Raw genomic sequence first — 13,339 nt, 5'->3', positions numbered from 1 at the left:
TCTAAGTATGTCTTAACTTTGGTTATTAATTGATATACTTGGCAGCTCCCACATTAGGGGCATAAATATTCTTGATTGTTAAGTCCACTTGTTGGATAGATCCTTTAAGTATGATATAGTGTCCCTCTTCATCTCTTACTACAATCTTTGGGATAAACTTTCATTTATCTGATATGAGGATTGCCACCCTTGCTTTCTTTTGAGGACCATTTGAATGGTAAATGGTTCTCCAACCTTTCATTTTCAGGCTGTAGGTATCCTTTGGTCTAAAATGAGTCTCTTGTAGACAGCAAATAGATGGGTCTCGCTTTTTTACCCAGTCTGAAACCTGCACCTTTTGATGGTCATTAGGCCCATTCACGTTCAAAGTTACTACCGAAAGATATGAATTTAATGTCATCATAATACCTATTCAGTCCCTGTTTTGTGGATTATTTCTTTGGACATCTTCTTTCTTTTACAGAGTCCCCCTTAATATTTCTTGTAGATCTGCTTTGGTGGTCGCTTATTCTTTCAGTTTCTGACTATCTTGGAAGTTCTTTATCTCTCCTTCTATTCTGAATGACAGCCTTGCTGGATAGAGTATTCTTGGCTGCATGTTCTTCTCATTTAGAACCCTGAATATATCCTGCCAGTCCTTTCTGGCCTGCCAGGTCTCTGTGGAGAGGTCTGCTGTTAATCTAATATTTCTCCCCATATAAGTCAAGGATCTCTTGTCACTTGCTGCTTTAAGGATTTTCTCTTTATCTTAGGAATTTGCAAGTTTCACTATTAGATGTCGAGGTGTTGAACGGTTTTTATTGATTTTAGTCGGGGGGGGAAACCTCTCCTATCTCTTGGATCTGAATGCCTGTTTCCCTCCCCAAATTAGGGAAGTTCTCAGCTATGATTTGTTCAAATATGCTTTCTGGTCCTCTGTCCCTTTTGGCACCCTCTGGAACCCCAATTAAATGTAGGTTTTTCCTTCTGAGGCTGTCATTTATTTCCCTTGACCTTTCCTCATGTTTTTTTTTTTTTTTAATTGTTTTTCTCTTTTTCCCTCAGCTTCCTTCCTTGTCATCAACTTGTCTTCTATGTCACTCACTCTTTCTTCTACCTCATTAACCCTCATCATTAGGACCTCCAGTTTGGATTACATCTCATTTAAATGATTTTTAATTTTGGCCTGGTTAGATCTAAATTCTGCAGTCATGAAGTCTCGAATCCTTTATGCTTTTTTCAGAGCCACCATTATCTATATAATTGTGCTTCTGAATTGGCTTTCTGACATCATATTGTAATCCAAATTCTGTAACTCTGTGGCAGAGAGTACTGTTTCTGATTCTTTCTTTTGTGGTAAGTTCTTCTTTCTAGTCATTTTGCTCAGTGCAAAGTGGCTAAAAAACGAGTTGTACTTGTTAGAAGTGCAAACTCCTCTCTGTAGCATTCCAGCTGTTCTCTCTTTAAATCTCAGGTTGAATTTGTATGTTTTCAGGATGATTTGAAAGTTATCTCGGTAAGTTTGTGGGGACAGGTGACTTGGGGACCCTACTCCTCTGCCATCTTGCCCCACACCCCTGATATTGTTATTTATAGTAAGAAATACATATTCAGTCTTCATCCCAATTCCTGGCACAGATTTCCTAAAAAAAAAAACCCTTGAAATTTCCTAAATGATGAGCAACCAAAGGTGTCCTCTGTTATGTTAATAAGATGACTTTTCAAAAAGCCCTAGGTAACCTAAAGATGGGGACTGACTGCCAGGAGGGTTGGACTAACTTGCCATGGCAGGTTGGACTTTACAGTCCCAACACTAACCTCCAGGGAGATAAGGTGGCCAGGAGGCTGAATCAATAGCCAATGGCTAATGATGTAATCAACCATGCCAACCTAATGAAGCTTCCATGGAAACCCAAAGGGATGTGGTTTGAGGACCTTCTGAGTTGGTGAACATGTGGAAGGAGATCCAGAGAGATTGGTGCTCAAAGAACATGGTAGTTCCACACCCTTTTCCCTATACCTTGCCCTGTGTATCTCTTCCACCTAGCTGTTCTTGAGCTACACTCTTTTATAAGAAGCCTGTAATCTAGTAAGTAAAATATTTGAGTTCTGCCAGCCACTGTAGCAGATTAATCAAACCCAATGAGGGGATCATTGGAATGGCCAATCTATATTCAGTTAGAATCACAGGTGACAAACTGGACTTGCAACTGACATCTGAAATGAAGTGAAAGTGGGGGACAGCCTTATAGGACTGAGCTCTGAACTTGTTAGGACCTGATGCTATCTCCAGATAGATAATATTATAACTGAGTGAAATTATGGGACACTCAGCTGGTGTCCTAGGGCATTGCTTTGTGGCATGCCAGGGAAAGACCTTAAACGCTAGAACTGGGTGTAGAATCATAATTATTAAAATTAGATTATTTTAAAATTAGATTATTAAAAATTATTCAAAAATGTTAGCTTTAGGTATTTGACAGTGTCTCACATTTCAGATTCTTTCTTATATAAAAATTTTAAAAAAGGAAACAGCTCTATCTAGCACCATTGGGTCTTGTCTACTACTGACCTAAGATAAATTGAACCACTAGGTAATATACAACATGTCTAAAGTTAAAGGTTTCCAACAGTGACCTAAAGGAAAACAATAATCTACTGTTTCTTAAATGTGAAATCCCTTGCTTTTCTTCCTTTCCTTGTATCCCCTTAGAAACCAAACTTGAACAGCATGCATTGCTGAATTAATATTGAGACAAATCAATGATGACACCTGGATGGTAGTTAATGAGAACTGCCAAACACCAGCTTAAGATTTCACTACCGTAAAAGCTCCATTCCCTTCTAAATTGTTGAGGTACCTGGGAAAGAATCGGCCGTTGTCCTCTAGTCTGTGATGTTTCAATGGCTCACCTGTTCCCAACAGGGAGGGAGCAGCTGTGTGTGAAGGTGCCTTTGCTCCATTGTAGCAATGTCAATCACAGAGCCCCAAGAGTGCCCTTCTCATAGTGCATTTCCTCCTTGGCTTATTAGAATTCATATGCTTGCATAATATGTTCGTAAATACCCTACATTTTATATTTGGGAAGAATAGTTGACTTTCAATACTTAGGCCGAGTCATTTTTATCAGGCACTTTTTGACATGGAGAAAAAAACAAAAAAGGTAACTCAGATCCATAATCCATTATGTGAGACTGTTGGGGTCATTGCTTGTTGGAATTAATAATTTTTCTGATTTTAGAAAGTGACATATAATGCATATACTGTGAGCATAATACTCTAGAGGGGTGCTTGGCCATCTTCATAGTCATACAAATTGATAAGCCTATAGTACCATGCATAGTTATTCACATTCAGTGAAATGCATAAGGATGATAAATAACCTTATATCAATTAATGTCTATGTGTTTGCCACAAATTGACAAAAAAAGTTCTGGATTTCAGATCTTTAGGGGTTTTAGAACTGCAAATGAGAGATTATGGAACTATATTATATAACTAACTCTTGGCAGAATTTCTCTAGCATAAAAGAAAGAGCAAAGGGGTTGAACGAAAGAGGGTGTTCTCCTCATGCTGCTGACACTGTCCAGAATATGAGTAAGGAAATGGGGTCACAGCACCGAGGGACAGATGCCCCGAGCACTGTCTTAACCCTGGATGGTCCAGGTGCAGGGAAAACAGCAGCAGAGACTGCAAGAAGCCTCCAATGGAGAACATCTAGCCAGAATCAAGACAAAAAGTAGAATAAGGAGTCCAGAGTTGAAGCAGGACAGGAAGTTAAGCAGGGTGCCCAAAGTAACCAGCCTCATTGCCATTACCTGGGAGCCACTGAGGTATGCAGGATCTTGGACCCCACTCAGCTCTCCTGAATCAGAAACAAAGTCAGGGTCCCAGGTGATTTGTGTGCACAAATCTTAAAAATTTGAGAACCACAAAAAAAAAAAAAAATCCTTAGAATTCCTCCTCTTAAAGGACATGTCTCAAGAAAAGCTGCCTTGGAGCTAAGAGCAGAAAAAGCATTAGTCTCGCATGCTGTTTCTAAGACTAGATTCCCTGCTTACCATTCAATAAGAAAAGGGAATTTTATTTAAAATTCTGGATTTCAGGTGCCTGGGTGACTCAATCAGTTAAGCGTCTGCATTCGGTTCAGGTCATGATCTCAGGGTCCTCGGATGGAGGCTCGAATCGAGCTCAGCAGAGAGTCTGTTTCTCCCTCTCCTTCTGCCCCTTCTCCTTGCTCAGGCTCTCTCTCTCTCTCTCTCTCTCTCAATAAATAAATAAAATCTTTAAAATAAAATAAAATAAAATTCTGGGTTTTGATGGCGACTTAGCGCAGCAGAGCTTTCCAGCAGGCAGCACCCACTGCTGGCCTGCTCCTCCCCACAGCCATGGAAGACACCCAGCTTTCATTGGTTTTATGATTACTGTTTCCATTTAAGTCTGTACTTGAAGAAAGGGTTCCGTGACTTTTAAAAGTCTGGGCATTATCCAGACCATTAAATAGATAAATTAAAAGAGTTTATAGGATAGCTAAAGCAATTTACAAGGCAAATAAAGTTAGAATGAAAAGAAAAGATTCAAAGAGGTGATAATAGAAGTCAAAACAGAAGTTAAAGTTGGTTACAGGAGTACGTTCAGTTCATAAAAATGCATTGAGAGGCGTGAGGTGGGGCAGAATCAAACATCTGACTCTTGGTTTCAGCTCAGGTCAAGATGTCAGTGTTGTGAGATCGAGCCCCGTAATGGGCTCCTCCAAGAGTCCTCTGGGGATTCTCCCCCTCTGCACTCCCCATGCCCTTTCTCTTATCCTAAACAAATCTTTTTTAAAAACTCATTGAGCTCCTCTCTAGAAGTATTCAGTGTTGGCTTCCCAGTCCCTGGATGAAGCCTCGCTTCGTGAAGTCCACTCAGAGCTCCCCCGTCCTCTCCAGCCACCTCTTCCCTCTCCCCAGTCTGATGTATGGCTGACCTTGGCACTCCCAGCTATCAGTAGCTTCCAATCCCTTCAATTTAAGAGCTTCAGATCATTGTGTATTACTTCTGTAAACGTTTTCAAAAAGATTCACCTCTGTGCCTGTGTATGTGTGTGTGTGTGGGGGGGGGGGATGTATTTATACGGTTGCAGGTCTTTAGCCCTATTACAGCCACACATAACCTGAACTTGACTTTCAGCTATGGACAAGTGACGTGTCCAACTCTCTGTTTGACATCTTCTCTATAGATAACCAGTGGATGGTATTTACATTAATTTATTCCTCCCTCATCTTTGTACATCTCTCCCAAAGAGGTTCTCCGTGGGTGGTTATAGAAAACTAAATGACCTAAAATCATCCTCCTCTCTTGATGTCTCCCAGCTGCAGATGGACTTGGAGCAAGAGTACCAAGACAAGTTCAAAAGACTGCCCCTGGAGATCTTGGAGTTTGTGCAGGAAGCCATGAAAGGGAAGATCAGTGAAGAGAGCAATCACAGTTCTGCCCCTCCCTCCCTGGCCTCAGACCCTGGAAAACTGAACCACAAGCCTCCCTCCAGTGAGGAGCTAGAGGGAGACAACCCAGGAAAAGAGTTTGATACTCCTCTGTGATTGTCCCTGCCAGGCCTTCAAAGCATGCATGGCCACTTCATCGAACTCTCTCTGACTACAAATATCACTGCCCTGGAGCATCTTCCTGAGAAGCATCCCTTCGCCTAAAATCCACACAAAATGGAGAGTTCTAGAAGGATCCATGCAAACATCCTCATGCCCAAGCTCCATGCATTATGTGAACACTACTGCAGGTCTACTTGTAGAGAGTGCATGTATGTGGGATTTTTGTTTTCTTTCCAATAGTAAATTCAAAGCAGGAAACTTCCAGACTCCATGGGACATTTAATGAAGGACAGTGTCTTTTTTTTGGAAGAAAATCAAACTCCTGTTTTTATTTGAAGCTCTGGTGTAAAGTATTTCAAAGTAATAAAAATAGTTTGAGAAATGCATAGCACTATTTAACACTATCCAACAGCCAACTTTGAGCATTTGTTTTCCTAACTGCCCCTCAACTACCATATCTTCAAGTTAACATGCGTATTAAATTGTTTTATCCTTTGCTTTGCAAGTACTGGCGGCTTGCAGTTTGCTAATTTATTTATCATAGAGGCATCAGTGTATTTGTTGCTGACATGGCTTTATTAGATACCATAGTGATTCAAATAAGTTGGTTTTCTTTCTTGAAAAAAAAAAAGTCACTTGACTGTAGCCTTGCCCAGTGAAGCTATCCCAAGACTTAGCAATATGGCTAACATATTTGGTTGCTTGAGCAAATTGGCCACACACTTCCAGGCAGTGTGCTTTCCGAGTTGACTATTTGCACTCAAAGTCTGAGTATTCATTGGTTGTTGGTCTAAGATTATTAATAACTACAAAGAGTCTGTCTGGTTGAATAAAAATAGTTGAGCCGATGTATGTTGAGCAGAGATTCAATCAGAGTAAAGAGGTTCCTGTGGTTATTTTGCTGTCTCACATTTTTTATGGTTCATTTATTTTTACTATAGAGATAAAGATTGAATATTTATCTAGAGAATACACAGACCCACATATAAATGATATATATTATCTCCATGTATATATGTACACACACAGCCATGTAAGTGCATACACACACTCCTACATGCATATAAATGTAGATGTGTGTTTTTTTAATTGGCAATGACCCAAGTCTCTTCCACAAGACTTAACACCAAATTCAGGGATAAACACCTAGAGAAGAAAATGATCAAACATCTATCTATATTATGTGGCTATTAAATGATATTGAAATTCTAAGAAACAGTTGATGGAACTATTGATGCAAGTTGAGGTAGATTTAGAGCTTAGAATATGAATTTGATATATATTTTGCAGGATCAAAAACTGGATTTTAAGTATCAGATGTTAAGCTTGTTTTAATAGAATATGCAAAACTGTATAGGACAGCAATATGGAAATTTATTAATATCTTTCATAATTTTTAAGTCTGCAGATTTCAATTTTATTCTAACGTAAAAAAATTCATTATATATTTACTATGTACATTTAATTCACTTAACTGTGTCTTTTTATTAAGTTTCTATGTTGGGTGGCACAAGAAAAACAAATTATATCATGGTAAAACTGATCAAAAATATTATTGAAAGAACCTAAGTAAGAGAGAATAATTATATAGAGGAAAATATAATTTAGAGAGTAACACAAAGAACATTAAAGTTAACGTGCTAAAGAAAGACACTCACAGCTTTATTTTACTTTGAAATAAACCTGTCTGATTGTAGCTTAGCGAAACATTTTAAAATGCAAAAACTAGTTGTGTCCTGAAAATTGTGTTTCAAGAATTTAATATTTTTATGCAAATTATTTTATTTAACTTTAAGCAATAAGTAGAGGTCACAATTAAGTTTTAATCAAAATGAAGGCTTAGTTCAAACATTAGGCAAGAGTGATTAAAAAAAACACATCTAGCAAGACACAAGGGGAAAAACATCCCAACCTCTTTGGAGATTATTATATTTTGATCTGAAGGACATGTCTATTGATTAGACACTTAATAAAATTTATCTTCCACTGAAAGAGAAATCTTTTGTAAATCATACTACTTTTGCACTTTGAAAGAAAGGCATTAATCGTAAGGAAGCAAGAATGGGCACAATTGAAAGCTACATTATCATAAATAAAATCACAGACTGTCTAATGTTGCAGAAGAATGGACTAATAATAGCAATCATAACCAAACACAATGATAATTATTATTGAACATTGGATCACATATTAGTCCAGAGAAAGACAGAAGTGGAAAAACTCTGACTTACACAAAACTGTTTTGGTAGTTGGACTTCATTCTCTTAGTGACTCTAGTCATTTTGCAATACATTTGTATTTGGCCATTTACCGTAATCACATTTTTATATCTGTACAATGACACTTTTTGCAGTCGTGCGGTAGTGCATAACACTGTCCATCTTGCATCATTGAAACTACTACAAGGATACTATCATTTAACAATATTAATATTACTTGAAATAGAGTAAGATAAAGAAAAAGGGTCTATATGATGTGCAGTTTTGTGCCTTTCTGTATTTGCCCTGTTCTGTGTTGAATGTGTGAAATTCTGTACCGTGGTTTCTCCTATAATAGAGAGTTAGAGCTGTGTCGTAAATTAGACTGTGCCCCTCTGATACCCTTACGCTACTGCAAATAGCGTGATTTTGGCCGTGAACACCAATTTTCAAAATTCTAATGACATGCCGTGACTTTTTGGTTTTCAACATTTCATTTGAACGTTTTAACATCACCATACATTAATTAATGCTCCTGTAATAGATAAGCAGTCATTAAATAATTCTGAAAGAAAGGGCCATTGCTTGCGTTACTTTGAATGTAATGTTGCGCTTGTGCACTGTATAAATATTGTTTGTGATGGATTGGACATTGTGACTTTTGCCTTTTCAGAAGAAAAATAAAAGATAGGACAAAGTATTTGAAACTCTTAAAGTGTACATATTCTGGTTCTTCTATCTCAAATTATTTAAAATGCGTAATTCACATTTTTGTAATAATTCTATGCAATTTTGTGGCATGATGTTTCTTCCACTTGTAATTTTATGTGCTTTCATCACAAATCCAAAGGAAACAATAAAAATTTCTTAACACAACCAAGGTGTGTCATTTCTTGATGTCAGAGCCTTTTTTTTTTTTTTTTGACTGGCAGGATAGTGGGAGTAGACTTCAAACTAAGGGGCAGAAGGACCCCCCTGACACAGCCCACCGGCGCCTGTACAAGAAATCTAGCTGCTGCAATGTATGTGCCAGAAGGCACAGCTGTCATTACGCTATCACTCCACCACCCCGTGCAGGAGTGACGGTATACCTGCCCATTACTTCCATTTTAGACACCCTCCCGTCCTTCCTTCACTGAAGCTAAGTAAAGCAAAACAGTCAAAGGTTTGCCAACAAATAAATAGTGGAGATAAACGGACAAGAGTACTTGATGTAAGTTTTTCTTATGAGACATAAAAAGACTTTGCAACATTGATTATTTATTTATTTATTTATTTTGGGGGGAGGGGCAGGAAGACAGAGCAGACCAGTGCCCAGCAGGGAGCTGACATGGGCCTTGATCTCACAACCCTGAGATCATGGCATTAGCTGAAATGAAAAGCCGGATGCTTAACCCACAGAGCCCCCCAAATGCCCTGTAACACTGGGTTTTTTAAAAAAGGAGTATACATGTGAGTTATGAGAATGTCCCATAGGCACCCTATATACAGTATATCCATTACCTGCTGCTATGTTACACATTAGCCCAAAACCCAATGGCTTAAAACAGTAAGAATTATATCTTATCTCTCATAGTTTTGTAGGTCAAGAGTTCAGATAAGGCAGAGAAAGATGATGTGTCTCTACTCCACAGTGTCCAGGACCTTGACTGGAAAATCAGAAGGCTGGGGGCTGGAACCCTCTGAAGATAAATTTATTCACATGTCTGGTTATTGATGATACGTCAGTTGAGAGATGAGCAGGGCAGCTGGGCTGGAACACCCACATATGTCCTTCCCACATGGCCTGGGCCTTCCCATGATATGGTGGCTGGGTTCCAAAGGTAAGCCTCATGAGAGACAGCCAGGCATGAGCCGTTTCCAAATTTTTATGACCAAGCCTCAGAGGTACATACTATCACTTATGCAGGACCCCATTCATTGATGCTGTCACAAGCCCCTTCCCAGAGACAAGAGGAAGTAACAAACATAGACCCCCATCTCACTGTGGCAGTGGATTGCAATGAAGAACATGAAGAGCGGAACAAACATACAGGCATGGCCTCCTTGGAAAATAAAATTTGCAACATACAGTACGCCCCCCCCCCCCCCGACTGAAATTGTAGTTACACTCAAACCTGCTCCATCTCCTTTGTGTTCTATGTCAGTGAACAAAAGCAGTATCAATTCAGGCAAAATTTCAGCATCATCTTTGACAGCTCTCTCATCCTCCTTCCAGTGAATCACAGATTGTGTCAATTCTGACTCCGTGACAGCCTTCAGATTCATTCATTTTCTATCCTTTCTGCTGGTACCTAAATTCATGCCACCACCCCGTCCCACCTGCCAAGGTTTTCCTAAATGGTCTCCATGCCACTAGTCCCAAATCATGCAACTAAACTAGACTAGACTGCACTATACTAGTGTACTATTATACTATACTATAATATAGCTAGATTGATCATACAAAAGCGAAAATGGGATTAAAAGTCTTTATTGAATCCAACTGTCATCATGCTAAGATCTAAACTCCTTAATAAATGTTTGAGGTCTTACATGATTTGGTTCCTACTTGACTCTAACTTTATGTCTTTTTTTTAAAAGATAAATCACGAGTGGGTGAGGGGGTAGAGAGACATGGAGAGAGAGAATCCTAAGCAGGCTCCTCGCCCAGTGCAGTACCCCACACAGGACTTGATCTTACGACCCTGAGATCATGACCTGAGCTAAAACCAAGAGTCAGACATTTAACTGACTGAGCCACCCAGGTGCCCCTCTAACTTTATCTCTTAATACTCCTCTCCCATACCACATCCCAGCCTATGGGCCATCTTGCTTCCTTGACTTTAATACTATTCCCTCAACTACTTAGACTTTCTCTTTGTTTCCCTTTCCCTTGAACCCCTTCTAAAATGCACATACACTCAGATTCTCTCTTTTCCCTGGCTAACTTCTATTCATCTTTAGATTTATAGCATAAGTGTTACTTCCTCTAAAACCCTTTTTCATTCACCCAAGTTTTTGTCAGGCCTCACCATGTGTGCTCTTATAGCATCCTGTATCAATTATCTATTGCTGCATAACAAATTCCACCAAAACTTAGCATCTTAAACAATCATTTTCTATTCTTTGTGAGTCTAGGGGAAGGTGGATGTTTCTGCAGATCTGGGCTGGGCTGACATGAGCTCAGTGAGGCTCATGTGTACATCTGCAGGCAGCTGTGACTTGGCTGGTGGCTGCTGACATGAACTCTTTCACATGTCTGGGACTGTGGCTGAAACAACTGGACTGACATGGCTCCACTCTGTATGATTTTTCTACCCTCATGCAGGCTAGCGATGTCTTTTTCACATGTCAGAGGCTGGATCTGGAGAAAAAAAACGAGTGTTCAGGCCTCTTGAAGTCTAAACTCAGAACTGGCACACTATTACTTCTAGCACTCTACTGGTGAAAATAAGTCATAAGACCAAGACACTATAATATTACAGGGAAAAGGATATGGACACAGAGTAGTTTGAATGGTGTCCACTAATGAAATCAATCCACCAAACACCTTGTACTTTCTTCCACATATAGAGTACATGCCGATGTACTCTAATGTAATGGCCCTCTTACTTAGACACATCCTTCACTGACAGGTTTGTTTTGTTTTTGTTGTTGTTGTTTTTGGTTTTTTTTTTCCACTGACAGTTTTGATGCCAGGTGTCATGTCTCATTCACCATTGACTCCCTCATCAACTATAATGTAATCCCTCAATAAATATTGCATTTATGTTGAATAAATTTGTTTGATCATCTACTTATTAATGCTATTACTTGCTCATCTAGCTATTAGTTCTAAAGTAGAGAAAAATGAACCATGGATATATACATAAGTGTCATTAACTCAAAACTTGTCTTGTTTTCAGTACCTCATGGGTCTACAACTCTGTAATAGAAGTGAGACCACACAGGACCCACACTCTTCTCTTTGGACTTATGGTGCTGATCCCAAAACACAAAACAGCAAGTGAGTGATTAAAGTAGGTCAATCACTAATTATTAGGTTCTGAGGCACAGGTAGAGAAAGCAAGGCTCACCTTGCATTCCATGGGTACCAACAGCCTCTTTTCCCTATAAGAGAGAACTTGAGAGCTGTTCTTTCCCCCCCTGGAATCCACATATAGTCCAGTTGTTACTCTGAACATTCTGCATTTATATTTTAAAAGATTTTATTTATTTGTTTGAGAGAGAAAGAGAGAAAGAGAGCACAAGCACAATTAAGGGGAGCAGCAGAGGGAGAGGGAGAAGAAGCAGGCTCTCCAACCAAGCAGGGAGCCCAATGCAGGGCTTGATCCCTGGACCTCAGGAATCATGACCTGATCTGAAGGCAGACGGTTAACCAACTGAGCCACCCAGGTGCCCCCTGCATATATATTTTTAATAACACTTTATTGAACTATAATTCACATGCCACAAAGTTCATCCTCTTAAGGTACATATGTCAGTGAATTTTAACATAATCAAAAGTTGTTCATTAATCACTACTCTATAATTCTAGAACGTTTTTGTCTCCCCAAGAATAAATGCCATATCATCAACAGTCGCTCCTCATTCCTTCCCCAGTGCTCCACCTCCTCTCCTTTGCCCCTGGAAACCATTAATCTATTTTCTGTCTCTGTAGGTCCGTCTATTCGGGACATTTTTTATGATTAGATTTATACAAAATGTGGCCTTATTGGTCTGGCTTCTTACACTACACATAAAAATTTCAAGGTCCATCTATATTGTAGCATATATCAGTACTACATTCCTTTCAATGGTTGAATAGTATGCCCTTACATACACATTTTATTTATTCATTCATCGCTTGATAAATATTTGCGTTTTTTCCACTTTTTGATGATTATGAATAAGTGCTAAAAATACTTATGCACAAGTTTTTGCTTAGAATATATTTTCAGTTCCCTTAGGTATATACTAAGGGTAGAATTGCTGGTTCATAAGTTATCTGCCCATTCAACTTTCCATTCAAGGAACTACCAAATGGCTTTCCAAAGTGGCTGCACAATTTTATGTTCCCACAAATGTCTGCAACTTCCTATTCCTCCACATTCTTGCCAACACTTGTTGTGTTTTGTTTTTTTGTGAGTAAGAAGTAGTATGTCATTGTGGTTTAGAATTGCATTTCACTAATAATTAATGATGTTGTGTATCTTGACCCCATATATATCTTCTCTGGAGAAATGTCTATTGAAATATTTTGCCTATTTGTTAATTGGATGAATATTTATTTTTAAATCTGGGCCCTCTTTTTGATTTTTGTCCCTTCTATGCCTCTCCATCCTAAATCTCTGTCTTACAAAGTCTCTCACAATTCTAATTTTCCCCTGGGCCACTGAATATTTGGAGATTGTTTAGAAAATGGTACTGGTTATTTTCTATGTGAATCCAAAAGTCATTTACTTAGTTTTTTTTACACTAAATGTCAGATATTTGTTTATTTTCCCAGATTTATCTCTTCCTCTTAAAAACAGGGTGCAAAATAAGTATCACAATGTGGGTCGAATTCACTGGAATCCAGTGTATTTTCTATGGAAGGAAGCTTATTAGAG

At 38.8% G+C, this 13,339-nt stretch overlaps 1 protein-coding gene across 2 annotated transcripts in view; it reads left to right on the top strand.

Annotated features, from left to right (window-relative positions):
• The window catches only part of PLCB1 (phospholipase C beta 1), a 670,290-nt gene extending 661,648 nt beyond the window's left edge, over nucleotides 1–8,642 (top strand). For both annotated transcript variants that reach the window (XM_072800101.1, XM_072800102.1), the window contains one exon: nucleotides 5,335–8,642. In XM_072800101.1, coding sequence (XP_072656202.1) covers nucleotides 5,335–5,562 — 228 coding nt within the window. In that variant the 3' untranslated portion in view covers nucleotides 5,563–8,642. The remainder of the gene's footprint in view (nucleotides 1–5,334) is intronic.
• The last annotated feature ends 4,697 nt before the right edge of the window (nucleotides 8,643–13,339 follow it).

Source organism: Canis lupus, chromosome 26, assembly GCF_048164855.1.
Source record: "Canis lupus baileyi chromosome 26, mCanLup2.hap1, whole genome shotgun sequence".
NCBI classification, from domain to species: domain Eukaryota; kingdom Metazoa; phylum Chordata; class Mammalia; order Carnivora; family Canidae; genus Canis; species Canis lupus.
This window is presented reverse-complemented; position numbering and strand designations above follow the sequence as displayed.